The sequence below is a fragment of the Clupea harengus genome, chromosome 11 (genome assembly GCF_900700415.2).
Source record: "Clupea harengus chromosome 11, Ch_v2.0.2, whole genome shotgun sequence".
In the NCBI taxonomy this organism is placed as follows: Eukaryota; Metazoa; Chordata; class Actinopteri; order Clupeiformes; family Clupeidae; genus Clupea; species Clupea harengus.
Window position 1 is genome coordinate 19,722,801 of NC_045162.1, and position 14,289 is coordinate 19,737,089.

At 45.4% G+C, this 14,289-nt stretch overlaps 1 protein-coding gene across 1 annotated transcript in view; it reads left to right on the forward strand.

The window, feature by feature from the left end:
• Window positions 1-14,289, forward strand: part of me1 (malic enzyme 1, NADP(+)-dependent, cytosolic) — a 105,773-nt gene that overhangs the window by 35,469 nt on the left and 56,015 nt on the right. Inside the window, exons 2-3 of the mRNA XM_012824587.3 lie at window positions 1,410-1,543; window positions 6,594-6,743. Of these exons, the coding sequence (XP_012680041.1) occupies window positions 1,410-1,543; window positions 6,594-6,743 (284 nt within the window). The remainder of the gene's footprint in view (window positions 1-1,409; window positions 1,544-6,593; window positions 6,744-14,289) is intronic.

The window sequence follows — 14,289 nt, forward strand, 5'->3', positions numbered from 1 at the left end:
CATTTGAATGTAGAGGCGTGTGTGTATGAGCAGTGTGCTGCTAGAGCAATGCTGGCACACCTGTTAACAGCGACTTAGGTTGGAGGGTAGCACAGGCATTTGCCTCTTTGTTTTGGGTAGTCACAGAAGATTTACTAGTTACAATCATGGCACCTGGTCAATTTCAGATCAATTTCTCACAATTTCTGACTTTGCTGGAAATGGGGAAATGGTATAGTGCATACTTGTTGAAACTTGAAAATTGTTGAAGATATTGCATCAGAACACATCAGACATCGTCAGTACTGTAACTCATGCAGCTCTGCAGGGAGTGCCAGCCCGGTACATACATGTGTTTTCTGGGCTGTACATCTGTATCTACTAAAACTGATTACCTACCTGGTTGAGATAGAACTTGGATGAACCCTTCACTGTAGAAATCCAACAAATCACTGGGACTTAAGCACCCTATAAATGTGAAATATGCTCTGAAGATAAGTATAAAGGTAGCCCTGTCAATACTATGAAGACAAAGCGAGCTTCTGTGTACATGCAAATTGTAATGTACTGTCATTTTGAGTGCTGTTTAGTCACAGATACATTGATTTATTCATAATAGATAGATAATCATATACTGTACATCTATGGTACTATGTTTTTTTTTCAGCATTTCATGCACTGGTGTAGGCTGTCCAGCATTTGAGCATCGGTCTTGTAGACATAAAGGCATCCTGTGCATGACAAGTAGTGGACGTTTTCGAGGCGTATGGTTAAGAAGAGGGTAAAAAAGGAGAGGCGTATTTCTGATGCTTATTTTTCCTCATGAGGGTTTACAGAGAGCTGGTGAATTAATTTTCCTTTCCACAGTCCGAGAGAAACTGTTCAGATAAGGAAATGAGCTGAGCGGGCTGTTCAAGTTTTTGAATATGATGTTTTCTTTGGAGGATGATTTGCATCCGGAGAGTCCGTGTTTACAGTGCCCTTTGCTTGGTTAGAAGGAGGAAAGCTTTTCATTGAATAAACATTGAGCGGAACCAAAGAGAGGTGAGAGAGAGAGAGAGAAAAAATGTTTGTCTGTGTGGAGGGTGTTTATTGGAAAAAAAAGGAGAAAAATCTCCTGCGTGGCCTATTTGGAAAAAGGTGCTGCTCATTGTAGTCCTGAGGACACACAGCAGCTGGAAGGATTGACCCTCTGAAAAGTCTTTCAATTGCTATTCCTCCTTCAGCTCCAGGGCTTTTTGATGTTTAATTATATAAAATGAAATGTCTTGTAAAGAGTGTTTGGTTTAGAGAGATTACCTGTTAGTTTGTAGATAAATCATTCACCAGGACTTTATTGTTGGTGTTATGCGTCATAGTGTCTTATTACGTGTTATTAATGTATGTGAGTTTTTATAAGCCGTAATAACCTGGTTGTGTATCTTCTCCAGGGTATGGCCTTCTCTCTGGAGGAGCGGCTGCAATTGGGCATCCACGGCCTCCTCCCCCCCTGCTTTCTGAGCCAGGACGTGCAGCTGCTTAGGGTCATCCGCAACTACGAGATAAAGAAGGACGACCTGGACAGGTGAGCGGAGATGAAGGGAAACACCATAACATCAGCACAGACATGCACATACGCTCTTTGTGCTATGGTATATTACCATTAACCCGACACACTGCAATGGACTAGTGTTGTGTCTGCTATATGAAGTGTTTTATACCACGCCTTGGTTGAATCTTCGATCGTGATGCGTTCTTTAGAATGTCAGTTAACTTTTGATATTTGCACACCTAAGATGTAGTCCCAGTGTTTTGAACATAGTACAGCTTAAATGAAGTGTCGCTTTTAGCTTTTAGTATTGTTACGCTACATTTGGGCCAAGGACCACCGTGATTTTACAAAGCTAAGGCTCAATACTGGGATATGCTAGCTTTGCAACAAGAATTAATTAAGAATTAGGGAACTTATGACTGGGCTTCGGCTATACCAACCATCCATTTAGAAATAGTAACAGCAGTTTGTCCTGTAAGTTAAGAGAAGTCTCAATGTGCGTCGGAAAGAAGTTCTACAAACAAATCAGTTTTAGCAATCAAAGCATGGAAATGATATCCACAAATTATCATAACGCAACCGTGGTATAAGTGGGATATTGGACTATTACCCAAACCCCACAGACACACACTGTTGAACCCCCCCACACACACTCACTCACTCACTCTCACACACACACACACACACATCCTCATGATTACCAGTTATTAATGCAGCCAAACATAACCGCCCCAGCGCGGTCCCTGTGTGCAAGCATCAGGCTTTTTCCCAAGGCCAGCTTTCATCTCCTAATTTGTCATGTGTGACTAAGCAGAGAGACCGGCAGTTCACTTGTTCCTCTTGAGTTCACATTGGGCTGGGATGCCCTCTGATGCCATGGGCTACGGGCACAGTGCCACCTGTCACATGGTCCCAGCAGGGTGAGATGGCACCAGCTGACAGGGGTATGTGGTCGTTGTTGCCCAGCCACTTTCCAACACCCCGGGACTGGTTGCTATACCAGCACTCCAAAACAGCAATTATGCTAAATGCTAGTGTTTTTCCCATGGCCCTCTGATGTCAATGACATTCCATCTCTTAGCGCTACAGTGCCTTGAGCTCCGGGGGCCGAGGTCCGGTTTATTAAAATGTGGCTGTTTCTGTCCAGGCTGTCATTCTTTTAGGCCTTGTTTTGTTTACATTACAGTCTGTGCTTTGCTCTCCGAGCTGTTTTAGATATTTATTGCTGGACACAGTCTCTTGGAGAGAAGTGACCCGTTTCGAAAATATGTGCTATTCATAACCTTTCTCTTTTTTTCTATTTCTGCTATCTCAAATGTTTTGTTCTCGTGCTCAGTCTTAAAAAGACTAGGCAGCCCGCCAACACTTTCCAGTGCAAATATTTGTTTTGGGAATAGTGCAGGGTTCTAGCCATTCAAAGGAACCCTCTTTCGTTGTTGTGCCGCTGATAGGAACCCACCTGTGTGGAAGGTAAAGAGACGAGCCTTTGTGAAAGCAAAAGGATTTTGTGTTTTCTTTTTTGCAGAGGGACAAAAAAAATAAACACCAGCGCCTTTGAAAAATAGCCACTGGCACGACAGGCCTACAAAGACTTTGACAAATTGCAGACAGAATTTGAGTGTCTGGAGATGTTGGCTGTCTCAGGCTCCGGACTCTCTTGGCCTGGAGACTACAGACCAGCCAGAGAACCAGACTTTCCCTCGCAGCCAGTGATAGACAGATTCTGCTCTTTAGTGGGAGAGTGAAGTGGCGTATTTCCAATAACCAATGGCCAATAACTGCGTGTGGTTCATTGATTCATCTTTTGTTGTTATTTATATAGCATTGTGGTGACTCAAGGCTGACTCATTGAGAATGGCTGCCAGAGGGAAATATCAGAAGCAGATAGAGCGAGTGAAATGCTTGGGAACCTGATGGAGCGAGAGTGTGGAAGTGAAAGAGAGGAAGAGAGGAAGATGATGAAAGAGGAAAAGTGAGGAGAAACAGGGAGAGAAAGTGACAGAAAAGCAGAGAGAGAGAGAAAGTCAGAGAGGGAGTGGAAAAGAGAGAAGGGGGATAAAAGGAAGAATGATGAGAGACGGTTGAGAAAGAGAGAAATAACTAGATGGAGAGAGAAAAACAAAAAGAAAGAGGGGGGAAAAAGAAGCCTCAAGCCCTGGGCGTAGCAACAGCAGCGTGTGTGAGTGTGTGAGTGTGTGTGTGTGTGTGTGTGTGTGTGTGTGTGTGTGTGTGTGTGTGTGTGTGTGTGTGTGTGTGTGTGTGTGTGTGTGTGTGTGTGTGTGTGTGTGTGTGTGTGTGTGTGTGTGTGTGTGTGTGTGTGTGTGTGTGTGTGTGTGTGTGTGTGTGTGTGTGTGACACTGAGAGCAGGGGGAAACGGTCTTTTCCCCAGCACAGTTTCACACGCTTGTTAACACAGCCCAAACACTTCATGTTAAATGACCGCCTGTGTGCGCACTCAGTCCCCCCCACCCCCCCCATGCCAAGAATGGCAGCCACTATAGCCTCTCCAGCAGAGCTTTCTATGGGCTGAGAGCCACTGAATGCCAAGAATCATGACCACTATGGCTGCTTTAACACAGCTCTCTATGGGCTGACATTTTACCTCATTATCTGAAATTGGATACTGGAACCTAGAGTGTGGTTCAGTGGGCCACTTAGGCTGGGTCCACACTAAGTTGGGTAAAAACGTTCTCCGTCCACACTATTGTTTTTGTACCGTTTTCCAAATGTTCTACGTCCAAACGCTTAAACGCTATAGAAGTGTGTGTTGTTGTTGGTGTCTGGGACACAAATATTCGTCACTGTCATGGCAGCAATACATCATAGTTTCTTAAACTCTCCATTTTCCCTGTCCACATTACAACGCAAACCCGGCGTTTTTCAAAGGTATGCACAACAGACAGGATTTTCGATAAAAAAAAAAGCGCTGTTTTCGGAGTTGGAAAAAAGCTTTTATTGAGGACGGAAGGGCTAAATGGAGAAATAAATGATGTTGTTTCAAATTTCCCCAGGTTAGTGTGGACAAGACTTAGAAACACACTGTGTGCCTCAGAGGACTGCTATTCACAGCTCATACGTTCTAACAGTGTTTCACCGTCCTGCTGTTGGGGAACCCCTTTAGTGGGTGTTTTCCTGCTCTCCCTGGTCCAAAACACCTGGTAGAAGCCCTCATGCAGGTTTTCTCCACTGCGCTGTTCGAATGTCCTTCATCTGTTAAATGTCCTGTGCTTGGCTAATCAAGACCAACATTAATTAAACCCTTAGGAGTGTGACTAAGAAAAGTTCCATGTGTCCAAAACAGCACAGTATATGCTAGCCCAGAACCTAATTCAATAATAAATGGTTTAACATGCCTTATTGGCAATACTTCATTGGACCATGACGTTAACAAGGGTTATGAGGACAGTCATCTGGCTTTGCCCACTCCCATGCTTTTGGAGTGTTTGAATCCCCGGTCTGTGGTCTCTTTAGATTGCTAGTCTGTGTTTTAAAATCCAGGAAAACACAGGCCTTCGTAGGCCTGCAATGTCCAACTTTATTTGGATGGCCTCCAGTAAACAATGCAGGAGTCATATGCTAACAAGCCATATTGAATGCAGAAATAAAACAGCATCTGTTAATGATCCAGCATTTGTTGGTGTAATAGTGAATATCTCGTGATGCTTACTGCCCCATCTAAAGGTTCTGAACTTAGAAGGGGAGGCGTACACACCAGCAGTGTCTGTAGGTTCGATGGTGGTGTGATAGGAACATAGCTCTCAGGTTTGCTTTGTGTGGCTTTGGGAGGCTTTGTGAGGCCTTTTGATTGACTGCCTGGGAGGTGGCTTTTTTATTTGGAAAGATATTGTAAACACCTTCTATCAAATCATCTCTATGGCAGGAGCAGTGTGTGTGTGTGTGTGTGTGTGTGTGGAGGGGAGGGGGGGGGGGGGGGGCATGTTTTTCATTATCTAAACAAGTGGGACATTATGCTCCAGCTCGCATGGAAAGTTTTCACTGTCATGAATGGAAAGGTGACGTGGCTCTTGTTAATTCGGGTCGTATGTAAACTCTCATGCCCTTGACTGTTCGGCTGCAACAAGGCGCTTGTGTCTGAGATCTCTGAAGGCTTTTCTTTTTGTGTATGTATGTGTGTGTGGGTGTGTGTGTGTGCGTGTATCTATGCGTGTGCCTGCTGTATATTTTTCCAAGCATTTGAAACATAAACACCAGAAACCCTACCCAGCAATTAACATACAACATGGAGCCGTCAGCATGCGTTCAGCAGCGACAAATGAGGCCTTGGGATCCTCTGTCTCCTTGTCATTGACCGGAGTTGCATTTATCTCTGAGCGGCCTGTTGGTGGCCGTGGGGCCTGTGAGTCCAACAGTCTGTGTTTACATGCCTGCTTCGTCTAGGCGGATAAGACGGACAGGCGGCGAACTCTGGAATGTCTCCCATGTGGCTCAGCTGGTCTCACAGATGACTCACGGAGCACCCAGCCCTCTGTGCTTGTCTTTCCGCTCGCTGTCTCTCAGCCACTGCTCTCACACCGCTTTTTAAGCAGGCAGAGGGCTTATTATGTCAAATAACAAGCTGTCAAAGCAGACACCATCAGCTGTATCTGTTCTGCAGATACATCACATCAACTAAATGGTCAGATTGTAGTGCTGTTCTGTGATACCTGTACTTATACCTGTTGTAGATCTATTTATTATGTCATTCAACTGTCATTCAACACATGATATGCTTATGAAAGTGATGTTGCACACAATGTCTAACCTCACGCATGGTCCTCCCCTCCCCCTTCTCTCTCTTTTTGTCTGTCTCCATCTCCCTTTGTGTCTCTTTCTCCCTCTCACCTTGTCTCCTTTGCTCCCTTCCTCTCCCATCCGCTGTCCCTTTCTCTCTCTTTGCCCATCTTCCCCCTTTTCACTCTCCTGCTCTCCTTCGGTGTTCCTTTCACAATCTCTTTTTCCATCCCTCCTATTGCCCTCCTCTTTTACTCTCCCTTCATCTGCTTTTCTTTTCACCTTTCATGTTCTCTTTCTCCTCACCCCTCCACCTCTCTCTCTTTTGTCTCTCTGCTGTCCATCTCCTCAGGTATGTGTTTCTGATGGGGCTCCAGGACCGCAATGAGAAGCTCTTCTACAGGGTGCTGGCGTCAGACATTGAGAGGTTCATGCCCATCGTCTACACCCCCACTGTGGGCCTGGCCTGCCAGATGTATGGCCTCACCTTTAGGAGACCAAGGTCAGATTGAAAGACACATTCTCTTCTCTTCTCTGCTGTTCTTCTCTCTTCTCGTCTCTTCTCTTAGCCTCTTTCTTTCCTTCATTACCACACACACACACACACACACACACACACACAGACAGACAGACAGACAGACAGTTCAGACTTTGTGATTCTCTGTTTGGTCTGGCCTTGACTTGTATCTCCAGGTTATTTAGCGCATGTGTCATCACCTAATTCAGTCATAAGGTAATAAAAACTAACTCCTAGGGAATGTAAAATCACGTGTGTGTGTGTTGGAAGCACTGTATGCGATAACCCTGTGCCAAGCCTGATTGAGGGGGAGTGGACCATCTGTCAGATGAGGATTATAGCAGTTCGGGTGCCAGTGTAAACATTACCTGATCTCAGGGAACATGCCTGAAGCAAGGAAGACATATGAAGCAAACTGGACCTGCTTTGGTGTTGGTCTGTGCTCAGAACCAAACAGTTGATGTTTACCACAGGTGCTGGCCCAGAGGAGACCCTAAATCTCACCAAGGCCAGCGTGTGTTTTAATTTAAGGTGACAGGGATTTAACTGGTGTGTCCTCCCTTTGGCTGTGCATTCTGTATAGATGCCCACTCTGTCTCCTCTGTCTCCTCTTCTCTGATCCTCCTCTCCCTGGATGGCTTCACATCTGATAAGCTCTTCTTCCCTGACACATACACACTCCATCTGGTTCACTTTCCTGCCTTCTTCATTGAGCTCTAATGTTGCTCCTCACTCCCTTTTCTCTTCCACACACTCCTCTCTCTCTCTCTCTCTCTCTCTCTCTCTCTCTCTCTCTCTCTCTCTCTCTCTCTCTCTCTCTCTCTCCCTTTTTTCCGTCAACTGATGGCTTTTTTTCACGAGTGTCATGGATTACTGCAGACCTGCCAAAGTGTGTCAGCTGAAAAACTGAGGATGTTTTTAGTGATGTATAAATACTGGATTTGCTCCTGGTGTCTGAGTAGTTTTACTGAAAAAAAATTATCGGCTGCACACACACACAGACACACACAGACACACAGACTTATACATCTCCCTCTTGTCCTCATTACGGAGAAGTATGTGGAAAATATGTCCAGTACGCTCTTTTACCTATGATATTACTCTCTAGGAGTAACATTATATCCATGCCGGTATCCCAGAATGCAGTGAAGGAGGACATGCTGCCAGCAGCTCTGGGCAGTGATTGGTAGAGAGGTGTTCAGTGTGGCCCCAAGCACACACATTAACTACAGATCACACCACTATGGCAAGGGTCATAGGAGTGACTTAAGGCGTTTTGCTTAAGTTCAACTTATGTTTTTCTTTTCCAGTATTTAATTTTTTTCTTTCTCAGTGACTTTTCTTTCCATATGTAACCTGCTCATGTGTGAATTTCACCATTAGTGATGGGTCTGTTTAATATCTCATGGTGTGTGTGCGTGTGTGTGTGTGTGTGTGTGTGTGTGTGTGTGTGTGTGTGTCTAAGCGTGTATGTGAGCTCAAGCTTGCATGTATCCTTGTGCTTCTGTAGGACCACCGGCGTTGAGTTGAAGTCTTAGATTAGCAGGCTAATCGCTGCCCTCCAGGTATAAAGGCCACACTGTTGGAGGACTACTAGCCTCACCCTGCCTGAGCCAACCGCCTGTAATCTACCCCACAGAGTCTAAACACCCCCATTATTTACTCTTCCTGAGAGGTCGGAGGTCACGCTCCATTAAGTTCCATTAAGTGCTAAAACTGAGGCGCTTCACTAATCTTTAAGTGGGATAAAAAACAGGCCAGGCGAGATAAAGAAAATAGCTCATTCACAGAATCACACTGTTTGAGTTATTCACGCCTATCTGTGAATATGCTTATGAACTTAAAGGCTTAATGTGTAGCACACAGAGCAACACGCTTGTTCTTTTAATGCCAAAACTACCTCCGCTTCCTTTAGACAGATTGATCCGAGAGAAAAATAAAAAAACTACTACAACCATTGCGTTTGAGAGGCTAGATGCTGGTATCTAAGCACCACTCAGCAAACAGTCCGGGAGTCTTGCGTGTCAGGATCTGGAATCCATCCATCTTGTTAATAAGGATGGATTGTCGTTGTTAACCTGAAGCATAACATGGCTGGAGTCTCATAGGTCAAAGGTCATTGTCTGTCTTCTGCCGCCATCTTCCATCAGAGACTGAGAGTGCCCAGACTGCTCCCAGCAGGAGGCTGTTGGGCTGTTGTTGCTCTTGAGACTTAGCTTGTTGAATGTGGTGTGAACAGTGCTCTTGAGATTGTTTACTGTCTGACACAAATACTGAACAAGGGTCAAAGGAAGGAAGGCGTTTGCAAAGATTTGCTCCACACGTGAACAGAAGCAGTTGATTTCACAGCAAATTCACAAAACAATTCCAACAATTCAACACCTGACATTAAGAAAAAGGGGTGACATTAACTGAGCCTTTAGCATACTGCTCAAACTCAGATAATTCCAGCCCTTGTAAGTCTGTATGGCTAACATGCCTGCTACATAAATGCAGTTTGATGTAGTATGAGCCGTGTTGTTTTCCAACTAATGGCTTTGATGCACCTCACTTTCTCCTGGTTTTCACATCTCATGGAGCCTCTCCACAGCGGAGCCATAAATCAGTGCATGTGTGACTTGTGGAATAACACAGCTCACTCTGACAGAGAGGCTGTCCTGAAGTCTGCTTTGAAGCGCAGAGATAATTGATAGGGAAGCCTGTGCAACATCATTACAGGGGCAGCTTCTGTGGAGCCCCCAGGGTGTGCAGGCTTGCGGCTGCCTCTATGTTAGAGCACTAATCTGCTACAACTACGATAGAGGGAGCCACCCACCATTTCATTCTGCGTGGATTACAGAGAGCGCCTTGCAACGGGACGTCAACTAAATGTCAACAGCACACCTCAGTTATCACAGCGGCGGATGGAGCACGGTTTAATTAAATGTGACGTGTTGGAGGAGGAAAGCCTGTGATATGGAGGGAGGGACAGGGCTAGGTTGTAACGGGGTAATGACATGCTATACCTCTGGATCTGTTCCGTCTGTGCAGTTTAGGGCATCAGGCATCAGAGAGGCCTTTGAGGGCTTGAAGATATGGAAACTACAGAAGGCTGAGCTCCGCTCAAGCAGTTGGCCCACACACTGTGCCGTGAGTGTGTAGGATTTGTGAGAGTGTAATTTGGATGGATGTGCAGGCTGAGTTAGCCCCCACACCCCATGCCCCCTTAACCCCACAGTTCCGTTCTAATCACGGGGGTAGATCTGCGCAGTGGCGACGCCGTGCTCTTTAACAACGCGAATATCCCAGGAATCTGCCTTTAAATAAAAATCTATTTATTTGATTATGCGTTTTCCACTGACTAGATGCCGTTTCGTACCGGGGTGATGAATCCAGCGTTCTTCCTCCTTTTAGTTGTTTGCTTTTTCTGAAACACTATACCAGCGTGTAAAACCGAAATTGTGTTAATTTTGAAGATCCTTTCATCATAACCCAAAGCAAAACAAGGAGCAAGTGGTTTGAAATTACAAAAGTCTCACGAAGAATGTGGCAAAACATTTGGGATTCATTCCCCTTTCAGATGAGTTTGAGGACTTCGTTAAACAATTGTGCTCTCATGCCTGAAGGCTGTTGGCAGTTGGCAGTTGGCTGGTAGATCCCTGGGCCAGAGTAAGCAGTGGAGTGCGGAGAATTCCACCTCTGGTTTCACAGCTGTAACCACTGTCTCACACACTGCACGAGGAAATGGAGACGAACACCATGAGGTTGGCAAGTTGAAAGTTTATCGAGATGAGGAAACAAAAACACCAGAGAGAGAGTGTTCTAGGGATAGGCGCATCATGTGCAGAAAGAGAAAATGACAGGTGGTGTTTACCTTTCTTTTACACCTCTGCAGATGTAGACAATCAGGTAATACTGTCATACCTCCCCCATTCTCACACTCACACTCACACTCACACTCACACTCACACTCACACTCACACTCACACTCACACTCACACTCACACTCACACTCACACTCACACTCACACTCACACTCACACTCACACTCACACTCACACAGGCCAGTGCAAGGTCATTTGGGGACAGAGGGGACATTGTTGTCAACTCTGGAGGTTAGTGCAGGAGCATACCACAGGTGAAGCTTGACAGCAAAAGCCCATCGACTGGCTTAGACTCCTCCATCCCTGTCCGGTCCAGCTGGAGCTCCGTGTCTGCAGGCTCTGCTCCAGTGAAACAGATTACTCAAGTGATTCAGTCATTGTGAGAGATTTTGTTCTTCTCTTGCCCTTGGCTTTCATAACTGCTGGCGTGTCTCCCTCAAAAGTGCGTAAATGAAATATGCTTAAGGTACAGTGCTGTTGCTGTGCCGAGACTCGTTCCATTGCAGAGCCTCGACCTCCACTGGCCGAGCTCCGAAACACCAGCCACCTTGGAGATGTTTGGATTTCCAGGCCTTTCCAGCACTCTGGTTCCAATTAGAGCTGCGTCGTGTCCACCAGCAGTCCAAAAACGCACAGACCTGATATTGGACCCTGCGCGTCCCTGGAGCACTGTGTGTTTGACTTTCTACCTAATCCCGGGTGCCTTCATTCAGAGAGAGGCAGACTTAAAATACAGGGGCTCCTAATCCTGTGTGTGTGTGTGTGTGTGTGTGTGTGTGTGTGTGTGTGTGTGTGTCTGTGTGTGTCTGTGTGTGTGTGTGTGTGTGTGTGTGTGTGTGTGTGTGTGTGTGTGTGTGTGTGTGTGTGCGCATATGAATGTGTGTGTATGTGCATATGAATGTGTGTGTATGAGAGAGAAAGAGACTGCACATGTGGGTGTGTGTATGAGAAAGAAAGAGACTACACGTGTGTGTGTGTGTGTGTGTGTGTATATGAGAGAGACAGAGACTGTGAGACACTGATTAGTGAATGATGGTGTTGGAGTGCTCACCAGTGCAGGTGTGCCCATGAATCTCAACACAGGAACATTGCGCACACACACACACACACACACACACACACACACACATACAGACACACAGACACTCATACACGCATCAACCACACACACACACTCTTACACAAACACACATACTAAAACGCATCAAACACACAGCCAAAGTTTCTTCAGTGGAACTGGCTTGCAGCACAGAAATTCCTCATTTTTGCTTTTCTTTTATTTATAGAAAAATAGGGGAGCTATAAAACCTTGAGAGGGGAAGGCTTGGGGCTCTTAATGGATTAGCCCTGGCTGGCAGGACAGCTCTACTTCCACGACTTTATTGTGTGTATATTTTTACAATGTTATTTTACAGATTTTTTTTTTTTTTTTTTTTCATTCAGTGGAATTATTTCTTCTACTGAAGGGTGTGAGGTAATGAGATTAAGTGAGATTGGGAATTTAAGAGTGAAAATCGGGTTTTTATTTCTCTCGTGGTAGTGGCGTATAAATGTGGAGGAGGCTGGAATGGCTGCCGGCTGGACAGCCGTTGAGGGGCTTTCATTGAAAGTAAGTGTTTTTATAGGAGCCCATAGCGCCGCCCTGCAGGGCCGTTCGCTGGCACAACGATCTGCTCTGGCCTGGCCTGGAGTATCTGACCCACCATGGCTGTTACGTTACGGGCCAGTGGTGCAGCGTAACGCACAGTGGGGCATGATAGTGCATGAGTACAGCAACCACCATGAGCCAATGAGGAAAGAGAGGCTTTGCTTTGAGCCTGATGACGCGGTCGGAAAGGGTGTGCTGAGCGGAACCGTTTACCAGCAGCGTCATGAAAGAGTCAATTTCACAGAGTTGACAATCAGTCACTTGTCACTTTGGTAGTGTCTCTCTGGCCTCGCCCAGACTGCTCTTTACTGTCCTTCCAAAAAAGCACTAAAATGCTCTTGGAGTTGTCACAGGCCTCCGATATAGATCGGGGTTGTGTGAACCTTTTTACTGCACATGAAATAAAAACAGTTGTGTGATGTAAACCAGCTGATCCGATCACATGCGGATTCTTGCAGTGATGCCGCAGACCAAAGTTTGCCATGGCTATACTCATAATGTCACATCAGTGATTTGCATCACGCAAGATCAAATAAATGGACTTGGTTTGTGGAAAACTCCTGCGTCAGCTTATGCCTGCGCTGCCATGAGAAACCCTGTCCCTGGTGTCCCATGGCAGCCAATGGCCATCAAGTTCATTGTCCAGATGTTTTAATTCACCCTGCGCAGGTTTGCGTGCAGTCCAGATGTGGCACTTGGCGGTTTGCTTCCAGATGTGTGGGTTTTTCTTCTCTCCCTATCTTTTAAATTTTTTTTTTTTAAATTGAAGGGGCATTGAAGTTTTCCATGGTCCTGATCTCAGGGGCTTGCATCTGTGTAGACGGTAATGCATTGTTCCGGGCCATTGGTGTTGATGGTGTGCTCTGGGCAGCGGCCCCGCTCTGCTCCACCCTCACTGATTACTGTTGCATGATTCTGGGCAGGGTTAGCATCGTAGCCAGCTAGCTTTATTAGACGGGATGGAAACAGTGGGAACCCTGTGTGGCGCTCCACGCACTTAATCCATTGAATGTGTATTACAGTAATGAGATGAGGTTATGGCTAATCAAGAGTTAATGATGACGGACCCATGATACAGAATCACACAGAAACAGAAACAGACCTTATTTATATAACAGGCAGTCGCTCTGGGTTTTCTGTTAAATTAAAGACTGCTCCTTTCTTGCCTCCATGGTGTACATAGCTGGGAGAAATAGTGGGCCTACTAGAACTTCATGTACTGACTGTGAATGAGAGAAAATCATTGCTGAAAACGAATGAGCAATGATATTGTATCACTCTGGTACCAGAGCGTTTTGGTAACCTACCACCTATCTTTTCTAGCGTAAATGCTAATGTGCCCTGGTGCGTCTCCGACAATGATGTAGGCAGTAACGAGATCTGACCACCAACGATCAGCTGGACCTTAAAGACGTGCAATAGACATAGGTGTAAACGCCGATGTATCTCGGTTGTACGCTTGCAATCCAATCGCCCAAAATGCATTTTAAAACCAAGTATGAACAGGGCCTGTGTGTCGAATTGAATACAGTGAATGTGTTTGGAGTGAAACTATGACACATTTCCATCTTTTGAGGAGTAAAGGCCATATAAACACAGCTGTTGTTCCCATTAGACATTTAGGCTAAGCACTATGTGGTTCTGTGCTTTCACAGGGTGTTAGCAAGGTTTTTACATGCTTTTTAGGTGGCTAGCTTGTAGTTTCTCAATTAAGATATACATACAGAATGATACAGAATTACTCACCTGATTCAGAACTTTTTTTATGTAGCAGGCAGCTTCTCTGTGTAAATTAAATGGTCTGGCTCTGTAGTAAACTACCTGTCTCCTGCATTTGTGGCAGGTATAGGCTATAAAAAGGGCCTGCTAGAACTTCATTCAGTCCCTTGACAATCCCTTGCAACATATGGCAACTAACATGACATGTTTGTGACATGGTTATTATCAGTCTTATGTTTTAAGGTTCAACTCCAGGTCTTTCAAAGGAAAGATAACCTCTGTACATAGCTTTCATTTCTTT